The 25023-nt window shown below is 41.4% G+C and overlaps 1 protein-coding gene across 1 annotated transcript in view; it reads left to right on the top strand.

The window, feature by feature from the left end:
• Window positions 1-25023, top strand: part of PGM5 (phosphoglucomutase 5) — a 202862-nt gene that overhangs the window by 106670 nt on the left and 71169 nt on the right. Inside the window, exon 7 of the mRNA XM_059141446.1 lies at window positions 19968-20083. Coding sequence (XP_058997429.1) covers window positions 19968-20083 — 116 coding nt within the window. The remainder of the gene's footprint in view (window positions 1-19967; window positions 20084-25023) is intronic.

The raw sequence follows: 25023 nt of genomic DNA, 5'->3' as shown, positions 1-25023 counted from the left end.
ATGATCCCAGGGTCCTGGGATCGAGTCCTGCATCAGGAAGCCTGCTTCTCTCTCTTCCACTCCCCTGCTTGTGTTCCCTCTCTTGCTGTCTCTCTCTCTCTCTCTCTGTCAAATAAATAAATAAAATACTTTAAAAAAAAAGTACTTGGTTTCAGTCAAGGTGCTCCGTGAACACATGCAGTTTGTAGATGGTGAAGGATATGTGTTTATGTGATAAGAGCCTGACTCTTTTTTTACCAGCTTGTACAATGTGCCATTAAAACCTATAGCAGATGCTCAAGCATTCTTTGGCATTCTGAGGCTGGATAGAAGTCAGGCATTTGGACCAGCATGCGCTCTCAATAGATTCAGAGTCCTGACCCAATGATGGGGAATTACAGCAAGGGCCAACATAGTTTAAATAGTGACATAAATTATCCTTGGATATATCCAAGAAACAACCATTCTGGGAGGACCTTACCATAGTGCTTACCCGTGGGCACCATATGATTTATGGTGTATAAAGCACTTTTCTCTACATTCCAGTCTGATACACCATCTTGTCTTCGGTGGTTCCAGGCTTAGGATGGAGATTGGATAGGAAAACCTTGATCTTGGCTTCTAACAACATGGCTAAGTCCTTTGATAGATAAGAGATAGGAACTCATTGTAGCTGACTGGTCCTCTGTCCTATTTCTGTGTTGTGTTTCAAAGGAAATTGTCCTTTCTTCTCAGATGCTTCATTGGTTGTGTGTACGCCCAGTGTGTGTGTGTGTGTATGTGTGTCTGTGCGTGCATGTGTGTGTGCGCATGCATGTGTGTGCGTGTGTAGCAGGGAAACAAAGGCCAGGCTAGGAGGGAGAACTGCATGAGGCATAAACTACATGTTCTAAGTCTTGCTTTGCTGTTCTTTTTCTCCGATACATGGGGGGTGGGGCTCTGCATATTCTTTTGGCTTCAAGACTTGTTGAGAGCTGAGAGAGGAACAAAAGTGTTTATTCTTCAGAGTTTAAAAAAAAAAAAGCAACCCTCAGCAAGTATGCGTTCTGTTCCATTAGGTCTTGTACGTCCTTTGCCAGTGAGAAGAGGTTTGTCTCCCTCTCGCTGGTGAAACATCCCCACATCTCCTGATAGACATTCCTCCACTCCCGTGCTTCATAAATTAGCAGGGAGGGTGCTGTTGTCATACTTGACCATATAAGGGGATGAGAGGCCCCGCCGGGATGGGGTTTTGCCGGCATGTCAGAACTGTATATTCACTCGAGGCCTTTTAAGGGAACATGGTGCGTGCAGGGAAAACATCCCCAGGCAGCCCATCCATTTTCTTCGCTACTGCAGACTCGGTGCCTGCAAGCTGTGTGTCACTTGGAAGCATAAATCACAGGGGGATGCTGGCGCCCAGCTCGAGGGAGGAAGCCTCAGGACGGCCCTTGCTGCCGGGAGCTGTTGGCATCTCAGTTTTCGCTAAAAGCCCATCCTACAACTTGGCCTTCTGACTTGCCGTGAGAACCTCACCGCAACTTGACATTCACTTGCTCAGCCCCCTCCTGGTTATAAATGGTTACGATGGTGGCAGCAAGGTGACCATGGTCTCCTGAAGATTCCAGATGTGTCTCGTCTGGCTGTAAGGTTTGGCTTGGTACCATGGGAGGTCTCGAGTCCAGAGAGAGCTGGCTTTGAACCACAGGGCTCTCCCTTCCTTGCTCTGAGATCATGGACAAGTTACATAAGCTCTCTGAGCCCCAAAGTCTTCCTCCAAAAATGGGGAACATAAATGGGATCAAATTCACTTTAATGTGCATAGCACACTACTTGACACATAGTAAATTCTTACTAAATGTTAGCTGTTGTGATTATTACTATTACTGCCAGAAGAGACCTATAGTTTTGCTCTTTGCAGCAAGTATTTCAATGATCCCTGCTGCTCTAATACAGTCTGCTTTATGAACGGATTTTCTTTATAGGCCAAACACATCCAGAAGGATCCAGAAGGATCCTTAGAGGCCCTGAAGAATGTCTTGGCATAATTCATTGTAGAGAGAGTGGATTCTGGAATCAGGCAGGTCCAGGCCCGAATTCCTGCCCTGCCACTTTATTGGCTCATGGCATTTTGAATGAACTGTTTAATCTCTCAGTACGTGAGTTTTGCAGTCTATAGTTTGGTAATTGAAAACCAGGGGTTTGGGTTCCAGTGGTGGCAATGAATCACGTTAGAGCAAAGACAAACCTGTAGAGACTCCATAGAAATAACCTGTGGTTCTGAGGGTACCTCAGTGCCTCCAGCGAGTGACATAGTGACCCCTGTGTTCTCTCAGGTCTGGTGCAGCTCAGTCTCCCAGTGGACACCCCCGTCTCGCCTTCAGATCACCCCTGTAGTGGAGCCTCTGGGCTGAGGCACTTCCTTGGATGGGCAGCAAGGGCTAGAGCCCTGGGAGGATTATAATAAAGCTGACCTGGGGGGGATGGCCAGGAGGTATCAATGTGGGGAAACACCCAGCCCAGTGCCTGGTACTAGGTAGAGGGTTCACCCAGTGTAAGTCACGCGTCTTCTCTTCTCCCTTCCTCAAGAGTAAATACTCCAGTCCTAGAGCTAGAGCATCAAAAAGGGGGAGAGGAAAGAGAGCACTGGCGTCAAACCTGGGTTAATATCCAAAGGGAAAGAGACAGCTATGTTGGGGAAGAGGGAAAAGGAGGGGCTGGGACGGGCGAACGGGCTTCTACCCATAGGTACAGAAGGTTGTCTCCTCTGATGACTCCTAATCCTACCCACTCCCTTCTCTGAGTTCTACCTTCTTGAGCTTTGTTTCCCAGTAAATACAACATAAGTCCTGCACAACAGGTCAAGATGTGTGTGTGCCCTTCCAATGCCCACCCTTCTGTTCTGACCAGTCCGGCTGTAGCCATGCAACCGAATCATCCAGGCCAAGGGGACGTTGGGGGAGACCCTTAGGGAAGGCTGTGTGTGAGCTTCCTTGAAGTCCCCACACCTTCAGGCAGAGCCCTGGTCTCACCCACGAACTTCTTCCCAGCACCCAGGAGCCTCACGGTGATTTCATAAACAAACCTGCGTTGGTTGGGACTTCCCTCTTATTCTCAGTAAGCTCAGGGGTTCCCAAAATGTTTTTCTGTTCTTAGGCATAGCCCACTCCATGAGGAGCACCTGTTGTTACCTGTGGTGATTCTCAGAGTAGGTGGGGTTCTGCCTAAGAGAATCTGCCCGCCTCTGGGTTTCTGATAATCGGATGTGGTCCTGTGCTGGATGTTGATATTAGGGAAGGACACAGTCCTTGTCTGTGGAGGAGATGGATGTGGACAGCGGTGTGGAAAGGTTTGTGGTGGAGGCACTGCCTGGCAGAAGAGGGCTCCTGAAGTGCGGTGCTCGTGTCACCTTCAAGGAACATTAGGAGGGGTCTTTTCTCATCCTGGGGCTCTCTGCATGTGCTTCCCAGGAGCTGAGACTTGAAGGACCAGTAGGAGTCAGCAGCCAAAGGGAGGGAAGCCATGTCCCTGAGTCATGGAAGGCAGAAAGCCTGGCTTGTCTGGGAGCTGCAGGCCTTTGGAGTCCCAGAATATAAAGATGGGGCGTAATTCTTCAAGGGAGGATCGACTCTGTCCCTCAACGTCAAGTTCAGCTATGAGTGCCCTCTGCCGGGGCCTCCAAGGTCATAGCCCTTGCAGCTCACACGGACCACCTCCCAAGGAGACAGTCTGGCCCGTCCACATGGCTGGCAGGGAGTGGGGTGCTGACGGGTATTATAACTACTCCAATATCTGAGATGTGGAAACCCTAGTAAGAATGGATAAGTGCTGGCCTATGATCGTCACAGAATTAAATGCATAAGAGCTGTGCTTTGAACCGGGCTTGGAAGAATTCAAAGCCGGTGTGAGACTTACAGAGTAAGTAAGAGTCTCCCACAAATAAGAAACACTACTTTCTGGAGTAATAGACACCTGGGCCCTAAGCAAGACCTCTACTTCAAGACATCCTAGCAGAGGGGGCCTGGAAATTTGTATCTTTCATAAGTACTCAGGTGACTGTTGTTATCAGGAAAATGTGGGAAATTCTAGCCTTTTGGAGAAGCTGAATAGTTGAACATGAGCAGTCGGGCAAAAGTAGAGGGAGACTTTGTCCAAACTTGTGTACTAGGTTAGACTTTAAGGGCAGAGTCTGGGCACCCCACAGGTGTCATCTTCCTGCAAATTTATAAACATTCATACCACATGGAGTCATTTTACTACTTCTGTTCGGACTGAAAATGCACATTTGGTTTCATCAGGATAACCCACCCCCCAACTGTCCTATTTCATCCAGCTAGACGATTTGTTACAGGTGAACAATCGTTTCTTTTTCTGACCCTTGGAACATTGCACTGAGATTTTCTGAGAAACTCAGCTGGCAGCCTGGAGCTCGGTGAGGGAGCTGGGGGAGAGCGTCCAGATCTGATTCTCCAGGTGGGCGGGATTAACTGGGCTGGGTATGGGCAGAGGTCACGTGAGCTAGGTGACAGAGCTGGGGATGGAATGTTCGGAAATACATTTGTAGGACTTTCTGACAATGAGTATGGTAGAGGCAGAATGTTGTGGGGAGAGAATGGAAGAGAAGATGAAGCATTTTCCCTGCAACCGTGTTGTGCAGGAAACTACCTATGTTTGTGATGAGTTACACCACCTTCTCTTACCCCCAGAACACACACACACATGAATACACCCACAGGCTCATACACACAGTACACACGCATAGACATCCATGTACACACACATGCCCACTCACCCTTACACACTCACACACACATGCACACACATGAACACGTGCCCATGGGCCCCGGAGTCATGTCATCCCTTCTTAGAATTCTCAACACCGAGCCCTGAGCCTTCAGCCTTTGTGGGCTTAAGGTTACAGGCCTGAAAACAATTATTACCTCCAAAATAAAGAAAACTGTGACATCAGTATGATTAGCTGCCTATTTTAATGGGTATGAAATATAATGTATTGTCATTTTATCATTACATTCAGTATACAGGAAATCATCCCAATGCTTAAAAATCATCTGTGGAGTGTATCTTCTCATTTTGAAAGCATTCTGGAGTGTGTATGATCAATGAGAAATAAGTTAATTGAAGTTATACTTATGGTATATTGTTAATTAAGTTATATAAATAAATATAGATATACAGAAAGTTATATAGTTATATAGGTAATTAAAGGAGTGACTTGTTGCCTCATCATTTCAAAAACAAAATTAGAAAAATCCTTTCAAAATTCTTTTGGAGCAAAAAGTAGATTTCTATATGCGATGTGGCTGTTTTTTAATATGTTTGGTATGATATGGGGTGAGGACTCATACACACATGTACGCTTCCAGAGTTCCTCACCACCAAATGCTATCAGGCAGGCCTTATGGTTGGAGAAAAATAAAATGTGCCATTCGAAGCTGTGTCTTCAGCTACTCCAAGACTGTGAAAGGCTTTTAGGCTTACTCCCAGTCTTATGACCATTGAGAAGGGTATGATCTACACCCAGCTACTCCAGGAATGTGGTTAGGGGACTTAACAGCAGTTGCTTCTGTGCTGCCTAAATTCAGGTGAGGTTGATGGACGGCTGCTGCATACAGTTGCACAGGATGTACACTATGTAAGGATACCACTATCCAAGGGAGCAGTGTTCATATTGAGGATACCTACATTTGAATATATATTATGACAGCATTTCAGCAGATGGCATGAAAGTGTTCTTGTCTAAGAAAAGCGGTGTGCCACCACACTTTTGACAGCTGGGAATGACTGGATTTTAAAGAGTGTGTGTCTTGAAGCAAAAAGGCTCTTCTTGGGCTATAGCTCTGGGCTGACACAGAGAATGGCGCTCCTACTGCTTCATTCGTCTTTATCATCCCTTCACGGTAGGTTGTGGGATCTTGATCTAAAGAGAATTGCTCCTTTCACACAAGATTGTACCCCTGCAAGAGCTTCACTGCCTGGAAGCCATTCTGTCTTCTCTTTAAGCTGCCCTCCCTCTGTGATGAAGTTTCCCCTAAGGCCCTAAGGCCTATGGCCTTCATACAGAATGGATCCACACACATAAACACTAAATATTCCCGTGACTCGAACTCAGAGAAGGGGGACAAGGCGGTTGAGTGGCTTTCTTCTTTCCCGGAGGAGTCTCTGCTTTTCCAATTAATTTCAGGAACTGTGTGTTTTCGCCAACCTATTTTGGCTCTCCATTCCCCAGAGACGACTAAGGAGAGACTCTCCGAGGGGGAGTTCATCTCAGCTATGGCCAGCGCTCTATGGGTCACCCTGAACGCAAGCAGCTGCTTTTCCTTCCTCCTTCCTCTTCCCCCACTGGCTCTCGGGGGACTGAACCCCAGGACCAGATGGCTCAAAGGAAGGGCACGTGACTCGCTCAGATACCACAGAGCCCTGCTGTCTACCACTCATCAGCCATGCCCCCGCTGCCTCTCTCTGCTGAGCTCAGAGTCTTTTGCAATCCCGGACCTAGAGCACCTAGAGGAGGAGTGTCTGTGCTTCCTTGGATGTCTTTTCCAATGTCTGGTCTCTCAGGCGTCTTTGGGAATGGCATCTTGCTGTGAGTCCCTGATGTGACTTAAGTCTCTTTGACACATTCCTTCTCCCCTGCTCTTCCAAAGAGTTCCATGGGAGTAAATGTTTTTGAAGGACACCCCTGCGACAGCCATGTAAGGAATATATTTCTTGGTTCATCTCAACAAGTGTTTTCCAGCAGATACTAGATGAAATGTCAACTCCACGAGGGGCTCCTTATAAATAGGAGAAATGGGTATCCTACTTGACCTTTGAAGTTTTACAGTAAAATAAGTCTTTAGTTCTGAGAAATCCCATGAAAGAAGAGAGGCCAGTTCTACCATCATCTCTACGTGCTCACAATATACTTAGAGCACTGGACTTGGTAAGCTAACAGACACTTGTTTAGAAGTAATCAGTCTCTTTTCAGCCAACCCTTTTAAGCAATTCCCTTTGGAAATTTGTCTGCCATCACTTGATCTTATCCTGAGCTTTCAGTGATCTCATGCCCTTGGTTCCATTGATATTTGAGAGCCTTGGTTTTGGAATGTAAATTACATTTTATATCCATCTAAGGGGAGGAGTCTCTGTGCTGGCCTCATGCCTCTTCTGAAGGTCATGGCTCCTGCCAGACAGCCCTGTCCACCCAGCTCTGTCTCTGGGTCTCTGGATTCCAGGACTGAATCAGAGGGTGGGGTAATGCTAGCTCTATGACACTTGCTCTGGGGTACTGTGCTGTTCCTTATGTTCCCCCTCCCCACTGTCCACACCTGTGTGAATAGTTCCTGTATTCAGTACTCCTCCAATGACTCAGTGTGAATGGGTCCTCTATTCCTGTTGGGACTCCAACCAACACAGAGTATCTGCACCTGAGTGCATTACGTGTGCAAGGATGTGAAGCTGTCTGGTGCCTCCAGCAGGCGCTACCCGAACACTATTGGGTGTTGGTGGGGGGGTGGTTAGGGGGAAGCTGAAAGCTGCAGCTGTCCAGCTTCTGATGCTAGTAGCTATGCCCGATGTCCATGCACTGGTTTGGGTGTTTGGGGCTTTCCCAAACATCACCCCATTTATTCTTCTCTGAGAAAAGAGTTTCACTGTTAATCCCATTACACAGGTGAAGGAGCTGGAGCTGGTCTTGTTGAGTTTCAGGAAGTTCACCATGGTCACAGGGCCAAGAAGGGCGGAGCTGGGTGGAGACTCAGCCATAATTTAGAGTCCATCTCTCATCCCTGTGAAGGTGTATGGACTGGACCCCACAGGCAGCGCATGTTTGCCTACCTTTGCTGTCCACTCAGCTTTACCTTGTGCCGTGAAACTCATTTCCTACAAAAGGACATCAACTTTTTCAATAGTTTCTTTCTTCATGACCATGTCTCATTAAACCAAAAAAAGTTTTTAAGACAAACTGATGTTAGAGCAGAATCAATGTGGCATGGACTTTCCTTATACTTATTGGCAAAATTAAGCTCACTGCTGGGTAAAGGATGGAAATCCTGGAAAGATAAGAGCATTCGTGAATACAGGGAACTTGTTAGGTTGGTGTCTGCCTACATGTACTTTGATGAATGCTTATTTTCTCAGAGTTCATTTAGAGAGAGTTGCCTGATGACTTGTTCTGACTTCCCAGGAAATAGCAACCTGGCTTAACCATTAGGCCACAGGGCAGAGTTCCCCATGAGATAAAACACCAGAGGAATGACTTGTGTGGTCTATTGTATTCCAAAACCAGCATGGGCAGCTGCTGCTCACATTCCCAGAGGGAACCCCTCCAAATCTAAAAGCCTTTGTATCTCTGAACAGGCATCTCCTCCTGAAATTTTGAATGCTTTGGTCCAGAAGGTTCTTTGTCTTCCTTCTGTCAAATAACAAAGATCTTCCTTCTGTCAAAGAACCAAGAACTAACTCCCTAAAGTGAGCTGAAATGACAATCTCTATTAGGAACCATCTGCAGAACTGGTGAATTCTTCTCCGTGATGTTGATGGATGGGTTAGCAAGAGAAAAGGGAGGGGGAAATGCTTATACTACACAGAGTATAAGCACCATCTCTAAATTAAGAAGGAAGGGAAGGGAAAGGACAGGACGGGTTGGGAAGGGAGGGAAGGAGGAGGGAGAGGAGGAGGGAAGAGAGGTCACCTGGTTTTAAGTTCTATCCATGCAGGTGGAAAGCCCTGGCTAAGAATCTTGGGAAACGCCCAGGCTAGTTAATTATGGCACGCTCCGGCTAGTGTACATGGACTTGCTCTCTGCCTTCAGAGGCATAGCTATGGGACAAGGACGATCTTCCTAGTTCCCTTGTGCTCTGGTGGCACTGGCAGGTTCTGGATGGTTGTCTGAACCTGATGTATAGGGGCTCTTCATTTAGTTATTTAGTCCCATTAATTCTTCAGAGTTGCAAATGTCTGGAACTTCTCAGTAGAAGTAGGAATAATATCCCACTAGGTTTTCAATGTGAACTAGTGAGAAATAGTAATTGGAATACTAGGGATCTAAGATAATATTTCAAGACAGAAATACACACTTAATTTCTTCTTTGTGTATGGTTTTGTTGTTTGTTTTCTGTTTTGTTTGTTTCTACAATCTATGCATTGGGGCCCTTGAATCACAGCTGCTTATTTGCCGCTATATAAACAAACCACAGTTTGTCAAGTCCCCTACTGATGGACCATTACCTTGCTTCTGGCTTAGCTCTTTTTCTCTCTCACCAACAGTGCTGTAATAGACATCCTTGAACCATGTCTCCTTGCATGCACTTACACCAGTTTCTCGAAAATAGATACCAAGAGGTGGGCTTTCTGGGTCATAGAGTATGATTAACTCCACTAGGATTTCTCAAATTACCCTGTAAACTGAGTGTACTAATTTACAATTCTGCCACCAGTGTTTGGGTTTCCATTTTCCTATGACATTCCCACCAACGCTTGGTATTATTGGATTTTTTTTCTTCTTTCCTTTTTCACACAATGGGTATGACATTATGTCTGGCTGTCTTAAAATTTTCATTTCCCTGATTTACTGTGTATTTTCATATTGGCCAATTAATCTTCTTTTCTTGTGAATTGCTTAGGTCAGTTGAGATATTCATATTGGTTTACGAGACTTCTTTGTTTAGGTTGGCTACTAATCCTTCAGTTTTATGTATTGCAAATATCTTATCTCAGTCTATGGCTTGTCTCCTTTTTTTGGTGTCTTTGACTAGTAGAAATTTTTATAAATTTTAATGCAATTAAATTTATCCATCTTAAAAAAATTTATCCATCTTTTTCTTTTATTTAGACCCAATGTATGGAATATTCTGCTCACTATTCCTTTCCTTCCCCCTCTCACATTACCTATGGAGATAGATTGCCAAACTCTTCTGTCATATTTTGACTGAAAAGATTTAAATTAATCATTTTAGGGTTAAACTTAGGCTCATAGAAACATTGGGGACAAACACTGAAGTCCCTGAGGCACGCTGAAACTGAATCCAGCATGAGACATCAGAGAAAGGAACAGATGTATGCTTTGGAAAAATTGATAATGCCTTCCTATTTCAATGTTTATATCTGCTCATGGTATCGTCCACATAATGGTGATGCAGCATTATACCCTGGGCTTCGTTCTCCCTTTGGAATGAGTATCCATTTACAGTCAGTGTGTATTTATTTAATATCTGAAGCCCAGATGTCCCTTCTCTTCTGTTTTACGACATAGGATCAATAAGATTTGTATAATACCCTCCAGGAAAAGATGCTAATTGAATCCAGAAGAGAAAAAAAAGAAAAGGTTTTAAGAAAGAAAAGTTTTGTTTGCTGAGATACATGATCTCCTGGGCTTGAATTGTCACATCATTTCTTATTACTGTTTGTCTATAGGAGTGAAGGAATTGATTCTAAATCTTCCAGTGTAATATATAGGCATTTAAAAAAGTCTTCAGTAAGGCGTCTACATGATCAAAAATTCAAAGGAAAACCAAAAGACAAGAAGATAATTCACTTTTTGTTGTTGGGGGAGCAATCTCATGGGTATCTGAAGGACCACTGACAACTATCTCTTTATCCCTCAGCTTAACTAGAACTCTAAGGGCTGAAAATTCACCAGCTCTAGTCTTTCAACAGTTTTTCTTCTTTGAAAATAATTAGAACCAGAAAGAGTTTACATCAAAGTGCTTAAACATCAAGATTGTAAACAGACACTTGTTAATTCCCAGACATAAGGTTCCAGATAATTTCCTTTGGAGAAATAAACCTGTGGTTGTTTCAGTTTTACATATTTTTCTCTTGGATCTTTGGTCAATTTCCCAAAGCCAAACTTTTTTCTTTTAAATGATGTCAAGATCCTTAGAAATATGCCTGCCTTATGTTTCCTAACAAAACTTAAAATCTAATAAAGAAGAATCCTATTTTTCTGCCATAACCCTTACCTAAAATGAATGTTCAGAAGCTTCTAGATAAAGGAGCAAAAGCCCTGGGGTTTGGGGCCCATCTTTGTTCATTTTACAGTTGGCCAAATGTGGAAGTTTGAAGGGAACATGAGACATGAAGTCATTTTTGTTTTTTTCCCCATAAATATTCTTTAAATGAAATATCCATTTGCCTTTTAATTAAGTGAGAGATCCAATACAAAGGACAGTGGTCATGTGATAGCTCTGTAGGACCCTTTATAGTTGTTAGAGCCTTTTCTTTTCATTATATACTACCTTATTTGATCTTTACAACCCCCCTGATAGGGCGGGCAAGGAAGGTGTCATTCAATATGTAAATTTTGAGGTCTACACCAAGCTGAGATATTACAGGGCTCAGGAACAAAGAGTTCTTTGCTCAAGTTTATATATATGGTTGAAAAACCTTTGTGATCATCTTATTATGACAGCCTCCCATTTTATATTTATTTTACCTGCAAGTATGAGTTGCTCCATCCAAAAGATGAGTTTAAAAGTAGACATTCATGCCCATGAGTTTAAGGCCTCTTCCCACAGGAGTCTTTAACCAATAGCTCCAAGTCAGAGTTTGAAAGACCAACTAGCTTGTCACAGATCAGGACAACTCTGAGGCAAAGCTCACCATCCAGAGTCCCACAGAAGGGTCTGGCAAAAGCTAAACTCTGCATAGTCCTGCCTGAGATTGATGAGGGAGCAGGAGGCTGGCTGAGGACAAAGCAAAAGCTGGCGCCTTGCACCCCCTCTTCACCCTTTCCCCTCCATAAGTGTAGCATCCCTCAGGCAGCCCTGACTGCTGTGAACAATAAGCAAATAGTTAACTTGCAGAGCTCACAATCCTGCTAGACAGGAGTCTCCCTTGGCTTACAAATGTCCTAAATCTCACTAACAAAGACGATTGATAGCAGGATTGTGAGACCCCACCAAAAAGTCTCCCAAAGATCTTAATGTTAATGGCTGGTCTAAAGACAACATTGATCCAGCAGCAAGGGCAAGGCCTCCAGCAGGCCTGGAACATCCTGGCACCTTGTAGGCCCTCTTTAGCATATGAAAACTCCACTGACACCTCCCTTCCCCTCACCTTCCCCCAACCGCAGGGTACAGAACCTGCCATCCCTCACAACCGGGGCAGCAGCTCTTCCTGCCCACGGGTCCTGTCCCCGTGCTTTAATAAACCACCATTTTGCACCAAAGATGTCTCAAGAATTCTTTCTTGGTCATCGGCTCCGGACCTCAGCCCACCAAACCTCACCTAGGTTCTAGAACTTCATCAAGATCACACTATTGCTTGACTTTCTCCCCGTCTCTGTCCTTCTTCCCCAGCCCTTACGCATGTCTCCTTGATAAATCTCTAGGGGAATCTCTCGGGGCCTACCTCTAGGGAACCCCATCTAAGACACCTAGATTTTCCAATCGCTGAGAGTCTTTACTTCATAGAACAATCCAGTAACAATTTTATGTATTTTGGTTAGTCTTTGACCATTACCCACATAAGGCAGGGACAACGTGTGTTTGACTTACCATTGTATCCCCAGTGCTTGGCACTGTAGCTCAAGAACAGTCCATAAAGATATACTTAATGAAAAAAAAAGCAGACTTTAAGATGGCTATTAGAAAATAAGGCCGGGATGAATGTTGCCTAATTCATATTTGTGAGTTGAGTAGGTTGCCTTAGAAATGCTTTTAAAGTGCAAACTCACACAAGACATTGACCTCAGAGCAGCTCCGGCTGGCCATGCCAGACATCAAGGAGGGGATCTGGGAGTGAATTCATGGATGTGAAAATACCGAAGGGCTAGTTCGAGGTCAGTTTCTTGAGATGTCTGCTAGACATTGGCCAGCATATCCAGAATGCTGCTAAACTCTGTCTTCAGCCATTTATTTCTTGGGACTACATAAACATAGCCAATTCACATACATATGTGCTTAGTCACAAATACTAGAGGGGGCTTTTCTTTTGAATAAATGTTTGTTGAGTATAATGTATATTTTTAAAAAAGGACTACTCTTAAGTCCCTCAAGGACTTTTCACTAAGGGCACATTCGCATGTAACTAACATGGAGATCAAGTAACAAAACAGCCCTCCTGACGATCCCCTATTCTCCATTTCATTTACTCCTTCCTCTCTCCCTTCCCAGAGATAACCATGACCCTGATCACCAATAATTATCACACATGCTATCACAATCAAGTTAATTAAAACATTCATCACAGCACATACTTATTTTTTTATGAGAATGTTGTTCTCGGCCAGTTTCAAGTATATAATATGTATAGCTAACTACAGTCACCAAGCTGTGTGTCAGATCCTCAGAATTTACTCATCTTTTGCGTTTGGACTAATGCCTGCCCATTTCCCCAGCCCCTAATCCTGGCAACCACCCATCTATTCTCTGTTTCTATGAGTTGGACTTTTTGCTTTTTTAGACTCCGTGTAGAAAGGGTACTGTAGGGTATTTTTTGTTCTCTGCCTGGCTTATTTCACTTAACAAAATGCCCTCCAGGTTCATCCATGATGTTGCAAGTGGCAGGATTTCCTTCTTTTTCGTGACAGAATTATATTCATTGTATACACACACCACATCTTTATCCATTCATCTGTTGACAGACATGTAGGCTGTTTTCATATCTTGAATATTGTAAACAATTATGCAATGAACATGGACATGCAGATATCTTTTTGAGATCCTGTTTTCATTTCCTTTGCGTATATACCCAGAAGTCAGATTGCTAGATCATATGGCAGCTATTTTTTTAAAGTATTTGAGGAACTTTCCATACTGTTTTCAGTAGTGGCCATGCCAGTTTACATTCCCATCAACAGTGCGCAAGGGTTCACTTCTCTCCACATCCTTGCCAGCTCTTATCTATTGTCTTTTTAGTAATAGCCATTCTAACAGGTGTGAGGTGATATCTCACTGTGGTTTTCATTTGCATTTCCCTGATGATTTGTAACATTGAACATCTTTTCATATATCTGTTTGCCATTCCTATATGCTATTCAGAAAAATGTCTGTTCAGATCCTTCACCTGTTTTTTTTTTTTTTTTTTTTTTTAATTAGATTGTTTGTTTTCTTGTCTTTGAGTTGTTGGAGTTCCTTACCTATTTTGGATATTAACTTCTTATTAGATACAGGGTTTGCAAATATTTTCTCCTGTTTCATAGGTTGTCCTTTCATTTTGTTGGTAGTTTCCCTTGCTATTTAGTGACTCTTGGTTCATCTTGTCATGCTAGTTTATTTTTGCTTTTGTGGCCTGTGCTTTCAGTGTTCTACCTCAAAAATAATTGCCTAGACCAATGTCAGTGATTACTTTTATCTACTTGATCTATGTGTAAGTGGAATCATACAGTATATATTCCTCTATGCTGACTTCTTTAACCCAATGTTATATTTATGTGACGCATCCATGTCTTTCTATGTAGTGGTAGCTTGTTCATTTTCTCTCTTCTATGCTACTCCTTTGTGTAAATATGTCACATAAATAAATATGCCACAGTCAGTACTGATTTGCATTCCTTTAGCAATACATGAATTCCCTACCTTTACCTGCACTTAGCAGTACCACTCTTTTCAGCTAGTCTTTTGGGGGTGTAATCTTATCTCATTGTGGTTTTAATTTGCGGTTACATTACCTTTACTGATATTGGACATCTTTTCATATGCTAATGATTCTATTGAATATCCTTTTTTATAAAGTGCCTGTTCAAGGCTTTTGCCCAACTTTTCAAAAAGCTTATCTGCCTTTTTTACTGATGTATAAGAGATTTTTAAAAAGATCTTACTTATTTATTTGACAGAGAGAGAGAGAGGGAGAGCACAAGCAGTGGGAGTGACAGGCAGAGGGAGAGGGAAAAGCAGACTCCCCACAGAGTAGGTGGAGCCTGATGAGGGGCTCAATCCCAGGATCCTGGGATTATGACCTGAGCTGAAGGCAGTTGCTTAACCAACTGAGTTACCCAAGCACTCTGTAGTAGAGTTTTAAAATGTGAACTGCATATAAGTCTTTTGTTGGATATATGAGATGCAGATATCTTTTACTCTTTGCTCTTGGGGGCTTTTAAAAATGGGGTTAAAAATGGGGTTAAGATGAGAGACTATGGACTCTGAAAAACAATCTGAGGGTTTTGAAGGAGTGGGGAGTGGGAGGTTGGGGGAGCCAGGTGGTGGGTAGTAAGGAGGGCACATATTGCATGGAACACTGGGTGTGGTGCAAAAACAATGAATTCTGTTATGCTGAAAAGAAATTTTTTAAAAAATGGGGTTAAGTGTTCAGTGTGTAGAAAATAGAGTCATGAGCCCTGCTTGAGTTTCAAGAAAGTGGACATTTAAAGGTAAATCAAAAGAAGAGAAACCTGGATCTTGTTCTCTTTAAGTTTGCTGCAGCTTTGTTGAAGTAGGTTCCAAGAGCAGCTGGGTATGCTTCATATTCTTGATAGAACCAATCATTTTTTTATTTGGCTATTGTCTCACATGCTGAAAGGGAGTCATTAATCATTGACATCCCAGTAGAGTCTCTCCCACATAATGATGAAGTACTGTATAATTAGGTGTCTAGATATTTGAATAACAACTGTGGCTGTGCACTGTGCTGGAGGCACAAAGATGGGTATGTCAGTGCCCCTTAATTCTGTGAGATTTTAGGGCACTGTTGGGATGCTTTAGTATCTGTATCTTATTTGAGCACCTGAGGGTAGGACGACGGCCAGACTGGTAAAATAGAAAAATGTATTTTCCTGCTCCTGAAACCTTTGATTTTCAGTTAGTCGTTGCCCTAAATCTGTGAGATCTTTATTTCCAAGAAATGCCTTTCTCTCATCCTGATAACGCCACTAATTAATATCTTGTGAAATTCTCTTTCTCAAAATGATGAATTTAAATAAAATGTGGTGGGACCTCTGTGGCTCAGTTGGTTAAGTGTCTGACTCTTGATTTTGGCTCAGGTCACAATCTCAGGGTCGTGAGACTGAGCATGGGGCTCCACGCTCAGCACAGAGTCTGCTTGGGGTTCTCTCTCCCTCTCTCCCTGTCCTTCCTCTCATTCACTTTCTCTCTTTCAAATAAGTGAATAAATAATCTTTTAAAGTAAATAAATAAAGCACACAGAAATGACTTAGATATAGTTTTAAGATACTACAAGAGAAAAAGGCCATGAAATAAAGATTCTTTTCTCCCTGCTATACGAGAACACCCTTAAAGATTCAATATTAGTCAACTGAAATCATGCTGAATTTATTAAGGGCAAATCTGACAAGTATTATCCTAAACACTGAAGAGTTATAAAAAGTCTATAACATATAGTTCCTGCTTCAAAGAACTTCTAATACACTGGTTGTGATAGTAGTGTGCATCTGTGTGTGGAAGGAAAGTGTTAAGGATGTACAATATCAGCAATGACAACATGAACATAAAGACCTAAACCAAGTGAGAGGAAGGGTTGCTTTGGTTTGATTGTAATGATGAGAAAGCATTATACTGATAAAGATCATGGAGCTGTTACTACAAAACAACATTCTCAGTCATCAAAAGCTAAAAACAGGTGTTCCTGATTGGTGGTTGATTCTACTCCAAATGGCAAATTAGAAACCGAGATCCTTCCATACTGTGGGTCTACCATCTTCAATGTATAGCTTCCGCGTTTGCTCAGCTTATCCACTGTAAGCTGGCAGTAGGAGAAAGAACATGGAGGATGGGGAAGTTTAATAGCTAGATCTGCAAAGGGTACATGTCATTTCCACTCAAGTTCCATTGGTTGGAACTCCACCACGCGACCACAGTTAACTGGGAGGGAGGTTGGGAAGTATAGTCCAGCTGTGTGTCCAGGAGAAGAGATAGGTTTGTTGGTCACCTAGCAGACTTTGCCACAGGCTTCATGGTGGAAGGGCATTTAAAATTGGTCTTGAAGCAACGTGAAGGATTTTGACAGAGACTGCAGGTATTAATCTAGGTAAAATGAAAAGCATGAAGAATGACTCAGGAGTAGCCAACAACAGCAAAAATGAAAGAGCATATTTGGAAAATAAGAGATGGCCCAGTTATTAGGAGCTTTAGTCACTTCCAGGAGAGAAACTATTGGAAAAGTAGGTTGAGGCTGTTTCCAATCTGAAACCACATTTTTAGAGGTTTACAAATCACACTGAGAAGGTTACATCCACCATGGTTCGTTTTCTTTCTTTCTTTCTTTCTTTTTTTAAAGATTTACTTATTTGAGACAGAGAGAGAGCACAAAGAGGGGGGAGGGGTGGAGGGAAAGGGAGAGGGAGAGAGAACCTTAAGCAGACTCCATGCTGGGTGTGGAGACTGACACAGGGCTCGTTTTCAGAACCCTGAGATCATAACCTGAGCCGAAACCAAGAGTCAGAGACTTAACTGACTTCACCACTCAGGCGCCCCTGTTTTTTTTTTTGTTTTTTTTTTTTTTTAACTACTAGAACTCAACTCCCACTTGCGGGAAAATTGTGGTCGAGACTCATTTTCTTTCTTTTTCTTCATACTCCAGTCTTTCCTGGGAAGTGAGTCCTTAACGTTTGTCTCTAGCACATGGTGGCAGCGGTCAAGCGGGGTGAAGACCCTCCGAATAAGCAGCTTGGTTTTAAGCTTTCAGAAAATCCCCAGGGGGTCTGCTGCCAAAAACCAGTCTAGAGAATGGTATCTGCTGAATGCTGTGTTTGGGAGGGATCCCACGTTCAGGAGAGGGAGGAGGGAGAGGAATTCCTTTCTGACTCTAGGGCACAATCAGCTCATGCTCACGATCCCGGAATTTAATTACCGATGTTGTTATCTTAGCTTACATAGCTGCAATTGTGCCTTAGCGTTGTAGAAGTATCCAGCCTCAGCACTCAGCCTGGTGACCTCCTGACAGTGATTCATTGGGAAGGGTGGGAGCAAGGGAAATCCTGTCCCCTCCCTTCAGATCTGCCAACTTGGCTCCGAACCAACAAGAATGTTTTAGCCAGAAAATATATGTCCCCAAACTGTCTACCCTTTTTCTTACCCTGACATCTCCTCCACGTTGCGCTTTCTATTTGGTAATCATATGCATTCATATTTGAGAAATTAACTTGGACCTAGGCTTTACTGTGTGCTGACTCTGGGAATCTTCTTGTGAATTACTCCTCCTTCCTTCTGCTTCTGACTATGAAAATTTACCTTGGATCTACAGTTGGGGGAGGATTTATTTCATTGTTCCTACCAAGATACAAGTGTAATTGTATATGTTTCTTAGCCCATTAAAACAACAACAGAACCTTCAATGTAATACCTGAGCATCTAAAAAATACTTTCCCAAGCAAACGAGGGAGATTTAGCACATAATTTTTCAAGGTCCTGAACACATCAGTTACACTTGTATGTTATGGAAAGGAAGTTGTTCCCTTTCCTCTGGCAAGAGTTTCTAGATTTTTTTTTTTTCTTTAGCTGGCCACAAAACAAACCTAAAGAAATCATTATTACATTATGTCCTTTGTCCTCTGTGCACCTTTCTTCCTCTTCTTCACTAAGATGCCCTCACTGGTTCCTCTCCCTGACTACCTCCTGCACTTATAGCCTCTGAGAAACTAAATCTTGCTGGTGACAGGTATTTGGTGTTTTTGCTTTTTGGTTGCTTGCATGTGGGGAAAATGAAACTCTTTAGGTCAGTGGTACAGTACCAGATCATTCCCGAGCATTTTCTGAGATCTACATACCTCTTAAATCATTTGGGCAGACACCACAATATAATGGAATGGAACATGAGCAGAAATTAAGCAGACTTGAGTCCAAATTCTAGCTTTGCCTCTTATCTCTGTGAAACCTTCACCAAAACACTTGACCTCTCTGATCCCCTAAACCTGCTTTGTGATAGTACTGTAGTTTTAGCTGTTCTTGAAGTTTATCTACATGGAACAATACAGTATGTATTTTTCTTGTTCCCAATTTCTTTTACTTGATATGATGTTTGTGAGTTTCATCCAAGTTGTTGCACGTAGCAATAGTTTGTCCCACAAAATCTACGGCAGTGCATTATATATCACAAGTCATCTGTCCATCCTACTCAGTGGACATTGGGTTTGTTCAGTTCTTATGAATTGTGATTCTATAATCATTTTTGTAAAATCTTGTGTATATATTCTGTTGAGTAATGTGACATACTGGGTTCCCCAGGTCGTACCCTGAAAGAGATTTGCTTGCGAGAAGTTTATTCCTTTCTGCCATCCAGACCAAAGTTGGCTTTAAGATCAGTACCTGTGGGGGAGCAAGGAAGGCGAATTGGACACCGAGAGATAAGTTGGACTACGGTGCAGTCACAACAAAGGCCTCAGCCAACCTATGGAGAGCTCTAGAGCTGAAATGGTCCCACAGAGTTGTGCCAAATAGGGGCAAGGAAACTAGACCTTTATCCATCCTCATTTACCAGTCATTGTACATCAGCTGACCTGGGGAGGAAAGCATGATTTTGAATGTGACATCTGTCTTTGGCAGAGAATGGGGGCTACACCTGTGAGCCATTAGCCATCAACATTTCTAGGAGCTGGTAGAATGAGTTTTCCAATCCTAAAAGTCCTAGCATGTGTGTGTGGGTTGGCAGTGAATCACAGCTGTATGCCACAAGTGTCCCTACATGTCTAATTTCTAAGAGTTGACTTGCTGGTTTATAGGATATGGGTATATTCATCTTTAGTAGATACTATCAAACAATATTCCAAAGTGTTTGTGCCCAAACTCCCTCTTAATTTAGATTCTGAGATCCCCAAGTGGGATCTTACCATGTAGATAAAGGAACATTTTTAGAAGGAAAACATAAGTGTGACAATATCCTACACATTAACTTAATATTTTCTATATTATGGGGAAAGCAAAACTGAGAACCCTTGGAATATGCTATTTATCATTTTCTATCTTATGGCTTAAAATCCTGAAAAATGTCAACACAGTCTGGAATGTTCTGAAATCTAGTTATTGGAGTTAATAAATTCTAAAGACTTTCTGCTGTGCTAAGAAAAGAAAGGGGAAGAGATATGTGAATTGACTGTTGCCTTGAATTTAATTTTTCAGAGTGGCCAAATCAATGAAGGTCCCTGTATATGAGACCCCAGCGGGATGGAGATTCTTCTCCAATCTGATGGACTCAGGACGGTGCTCTCTGTGTGGAGAAGAGAGCTTTGGCACTGGTATGTTTTGCTGCGGTGATGTCACTGGAGAGGGTGGCTAAGGCTGTAGCACTGTATGACCTCAGTTTGGAGACCTGTGAACCCATTGTGGACCATAGGAAGAGATAATTAGAGGAAAAAAATCAGAGAAGACTGGTAGGATATGTGTTATGATACACTCATCTCTTCCGGTTTTTTTCCTCTTTTAAAAAAATCTATTTTGGGATCATATGGTAATTCTATTTTTAATTTTGTGACAGATCTCCACACTGTTTTCCACAGTGGCTGTACAAGTTTGCCTTCCCAGAAGCAGTGCATGAGGGTTCCCCTTTCTCCCCATTCTCACCAACACCTGTTGTTTCTTGTGTTCTTGATTTTAGCTATTCTGACAGGTGGGAGGTGACATCTCATTTTGGTTTTGATTTGCATTTCCCTGATAATTAGTGATGTTGAGTATCCTTTCATGTGTCTGTTGGCCATCTGTATGTCTTGTTTGGAAAAAGTCTATTTGGGTCCTCTGCCCATTTTTAAATTAGATTGTTTGGGGTTTTTTGGTGTTGAGTTGCGTAAGTTCTTTATGTGTTTTGGACATTAACTCTTTATCAGATACATTATTTGCAAATATCTTCTACCATTCAGTAGGTTGCCTTTTTCATTTTGTTGATGGCTGCCTTTCCTGTACAAAAGTTTTTTATTCTGATGTAATCTTAATAGCTTATGTTTGCTTTTGCTACCCTTGCATTAGGAGACATATCCAGAAAAATGTTGTTGCGGTCAATGTCAGAGATATTATTGCCTGTTTTCTCTTCTAGGATTTTTATGGTTTCAGGTCTCACACTTAGGACTTTAATTCATTTGGGATTTATTTTTGTGTATGGTGGGTGTTTACCCTAAGAAGATGAAAACACTAATTTGAAAAGATAATGCACCTCTATGTTCATTGCAGCATTATTTACAATAAACAAGATATGGAAGGAACATAATTGTCCATCACTGGCAGATGAATGGATAAGGAAGGTGTGTGTGTGTGTGTGATGGACTATTACACAGCCATAAAAAGATGAAATTGTTCCATTTTCAACAACATGGATAGTCCAAGAGAGCATTACGCCAAATGAAATGTCAGACTGAGAAACCAATAGTCCATGATTTCATTCATACGTGGAATCTAAAACTTCTTTGCCTTTTGGCTAAGATCAAGTGTGGAATCTAAAACACAAAATAAATGAAAAAAAAACCCACCAAAAAACCAAAAAGCAAAATTACCAAGTGTCTATCCATAGATGAATTGATAAAAAAAATGTGGAATATATATACAGTGGAATATTATTCAGCCATAAAAAAGAGATCTTTCCATTTGTGGCAACATGGATGGACCCAGAGTGCTGTATAATTTCATTCATATGTGGAATTTGAGAAACAGAACAAATGAATAACCAAAAAAAGAGACCAAAAAAACCAAAACAGAAAACCAGACTCTCAAATACAGAGAACAAACTGGTGGTTGCCTGAGGGGAAGGGGAGTGGAAGATCCAGATTTCCAGTTATGGAATAAATATAGTCAGTGGTATTATGATAGTGTTGTATGGTGATAAATTTTATCTACACTTGTGAGCATAGCGTAGTGTATGGAGAAGTTGAATCACTATGTTGTGTACCTGAAACTAATGTAACATTGTGTGTCAAACTGTACTCAAATAAAAAATACTTTAAATTTTCCATTTCTTAACAAAATTTCCTATTATGGCAATTTAAAAAATTTTATGAGAGTAGAGAGACTATCACTGAATTCCTCTTTGCTTATCACCTACTTTCTATCATCATCAGCTCATGCTTGATGATTGGTTGATGCGCCAATCATCATCTTGGTTTATCTCTACCTGCATCTACAAGGTGAGCTCTCCTCTCTGATGAGTGTGAAACAATCCCTAGTGTGAATCTTTAAGTACAAAAGCTGTTGAGAAAAAATATAAAATACCACAGTACCATTGTCACACCTAAAATGTTAGAATTTCATTTCTTTATTTCAGTATTTTCAAGATGTTGCTTCATTGTCTTCTGGCTTGCATACTTTCTAAGAAGTGTGCTTCAGTTCTTGTCTGTCTCTGTTCCTCTGTGTTTAAACTCTCACCAATCCTTACCTCTGGTTGCCCTCAATATTTTCTCTATATGTTTTGTTTTCAACAGGTTAACTACAATATATCTAGGTATTTTTTTTTAAATCTTTCTTGGGGTTTTGGGGATTCTTGGATCTATTCCTTATTGTCTTTCATTAATTTTAGAAAATTCTCAATCATTATTTTTTAAATATTTCTCCTTCCCCATTCTCCCTCTTCTGGGGTTCTGATGACACATGATTTGTGACCATATGTTGTCTCAGAGCTCTTTACACATACTGTTTGGTTTTGGTTACTTTTTTCTTATGTGTTTCAGTTTAAAGTCTTTCTGTTGTCATTATCTTTAAGTCATTGATTCTTTCCTTCGCTGTGTCCAATCTTCTGATGAGCCTAGTGAAAGAATTCTTCATCTCGGATACTGTATTTTATTTCTAGCATTTTTCTTTGACTCCGTCTATAATTTTTATCTTGGTGAGAAAATTCCCCATCTATTTAATATGTTGCTTATCTTTCCCATTAGATCATTTAACATATCTAACGTCATTATTCCAAACTACCTGTCTGTTATTTCTAATATCTGGTTTATCTGTGAATCTGGTTCTCTTGATTGTTTTATCTCTCTGGATAAAGCAGTGGTTTAGTCTTTCTTGCTTTTTGTGTATTAACTTTTCACTGAATGCTGGAGAGTATGTATATAAGAACACTAGAGGCTGAGGTAAACAATGTTTATACACAGAAATGGGCATGCCTCTTCTTTTATCTGGCCATTACTGAAAAGGGTAAATTAATCTAGTCAGGAGTTGAGCTGAGTTTGGATTTTTTTGTTTCTATTATAGTTTTTAGTGTTGCATAGGGTTCTAATTCTTCCAGAAGTGTGATATTTTTACTGTGTGCCAAAGCAAGGATGCTGTATTGGAGGAGATTTTTCAGTGTTTCTGTTTCATTTGCAGCTTTCCATAGTGCCCGCATGTCTATGATACAAGATGGATCTCTACTGTCAGGTGCTTGACCCTTCTCCAGTGACAGCAGACCTCTCCTTAGTATTGGAGTAATGTTACAGGCCCCAAAAGGTTTCCTACCCTTTCTCCAAGGGCAATCTTTGGAGAAATCCCTATTCCAGTAACAATGGATTTTTGCGTGGGTTCTTAGGATGAGAAAATTTGCAACTCACATATCCAAAAGCTTAAGCCTTTTGTTTCCTATGAAAGGAGGGTTTGGGGAACTGGAGGGCGCCATGCTTGTCTGTCAGCAGCTGATCATTGCCCGCATGCAAACACTGTCAGGACCCCCTCTCTGTCTCCAGTCTTTTCTGTGAACACCCAGTGAAGGTTTGTGGGAATTAACTTGCAAATATATCTCTGGTATCTGGGACTCCAAGAAATTTTAAAACTAACATGATGGGATATACTTGGCCTTTAAGAATTTTTGGAACTCTTAAATTACTTCTTATTTTTCATTTGTATGGAAGCATCCTCTTTTTCCTGTGACCTGCCAAAAGGAAGATGGTTTTGTGTCCTATTTTTTATTTTTCCTTGAAGGGGCTTGTCACCTTTTGGATTTCACTTACTCTATGGCCATATGGCCTCACATTTCTAAGGAGTTCAAGAAAGGTTATGATTGTGAAGGTTTCTGGCCTTTTATTATTACTGGGATAGGAGCGACATTCTTTTATAGAGTTCTATATCCTAAACAGAAATGTAGAGTGGAATGCCAAAAGTAATTTCTTAATAACTTCTCCTTTTCTCACCTCTTCCTTAATAGTTTTTTCTTTCTCTAATTGAGATCCAAAAGATATTACTTATAACTATTTGATATCTCTTAAATATCTTTTAATCTGCTTATCCCTTTCAGGTGTTCTCTCTCTAATTTATTAATTGAAGAGACTGGGTCATATGTCCTATAGAGCTTTTAACAGCTTTTTTTTTTTTTTTAAGATTTTATTTATTTATTTGAGAGAGAGACAGTGAGAGAGAACATTAGCGAGGAGAAGGTCAGAGAGAGAAGCAGACTCCCCGTGGAGCTGGGAGCCCGATGTGGGACTCGATCCTAGGACTCCGGGATCATGACCTGAGCCGAAGGCAGTTGTCCAACCAACTGAGCCACCTAGGCGTCCCGAGCTTTTAACAGCTTTGATTTTAATGTTGACATCCTCATTTTTCTAATTTCTTTGGTGCTTATATAAGGAGACGCTATTGATTAATATTTTTCCCCTCTTCTTTGCAACCACCTTATCACATTCTAATATTAATTACAGCATTTTCTTTTCTAAAACTGTATAATCTCTTGTGATTTTTAAAAGGCATTCAGTCATATAATCTGTGACTAAAATATTTTTGTTTCCCTTTCTAATATTTTTACCCTGTATGTTATATTTTTATTGCATTAGGTAAAACCTTCAGAATTATGTTAAATAATAATTGTGATAATTCATTATTTTAATGGAAATGGATTTAATATTTTACCTTCTGTTTTGGTGATTGCTTTTTAAAACTTTTAAAAAAAGATTTTATTTATTCATTTGGTGGGGAAAGGCAAAGGAAAAGGGAGAGGGAATCTCAAGCAGACTCTGTGCTGAGTGTAGAGCCCTATGCATGGCTCAATCTCATGACCCTGAGATCATGACCTGAGTAGAAATCAAGAGTCAGATGCTCAACCAACTGAGCCACCCAGGCACCCCAGTGATTACTTTTTAATGTTGGTAAAAATCTCTATGTCCATGTAGATATTATTTCTTATTTTTATTTTACTTAGAACCTTGTAGAAACAGCTGCTGGATTTACCAGGTGTCTTTTTAGAATCTAGTGATATAGAAGTACTTTTTTCTTTTTTATTATGATGTAATGA

Source organism: Mustela lutreola, chromosome 12 (genome assembly GCF_030435805.1).
Source record: "Mustela lutreola isolate mMusLut2 chromosome 12, mMusLut2.pri, whole genome shotgun sequence".
In the NCBI taxonomy this organism is placed as follows: Eukaryota; Metazoa; Chordata; class Mammalia; order Carnivora; family Mustelidae; genus Mustela; species Mustela lutreola.
This window is presented reverse-complemented; position numbering and strand designations above follow the sequence as displayed.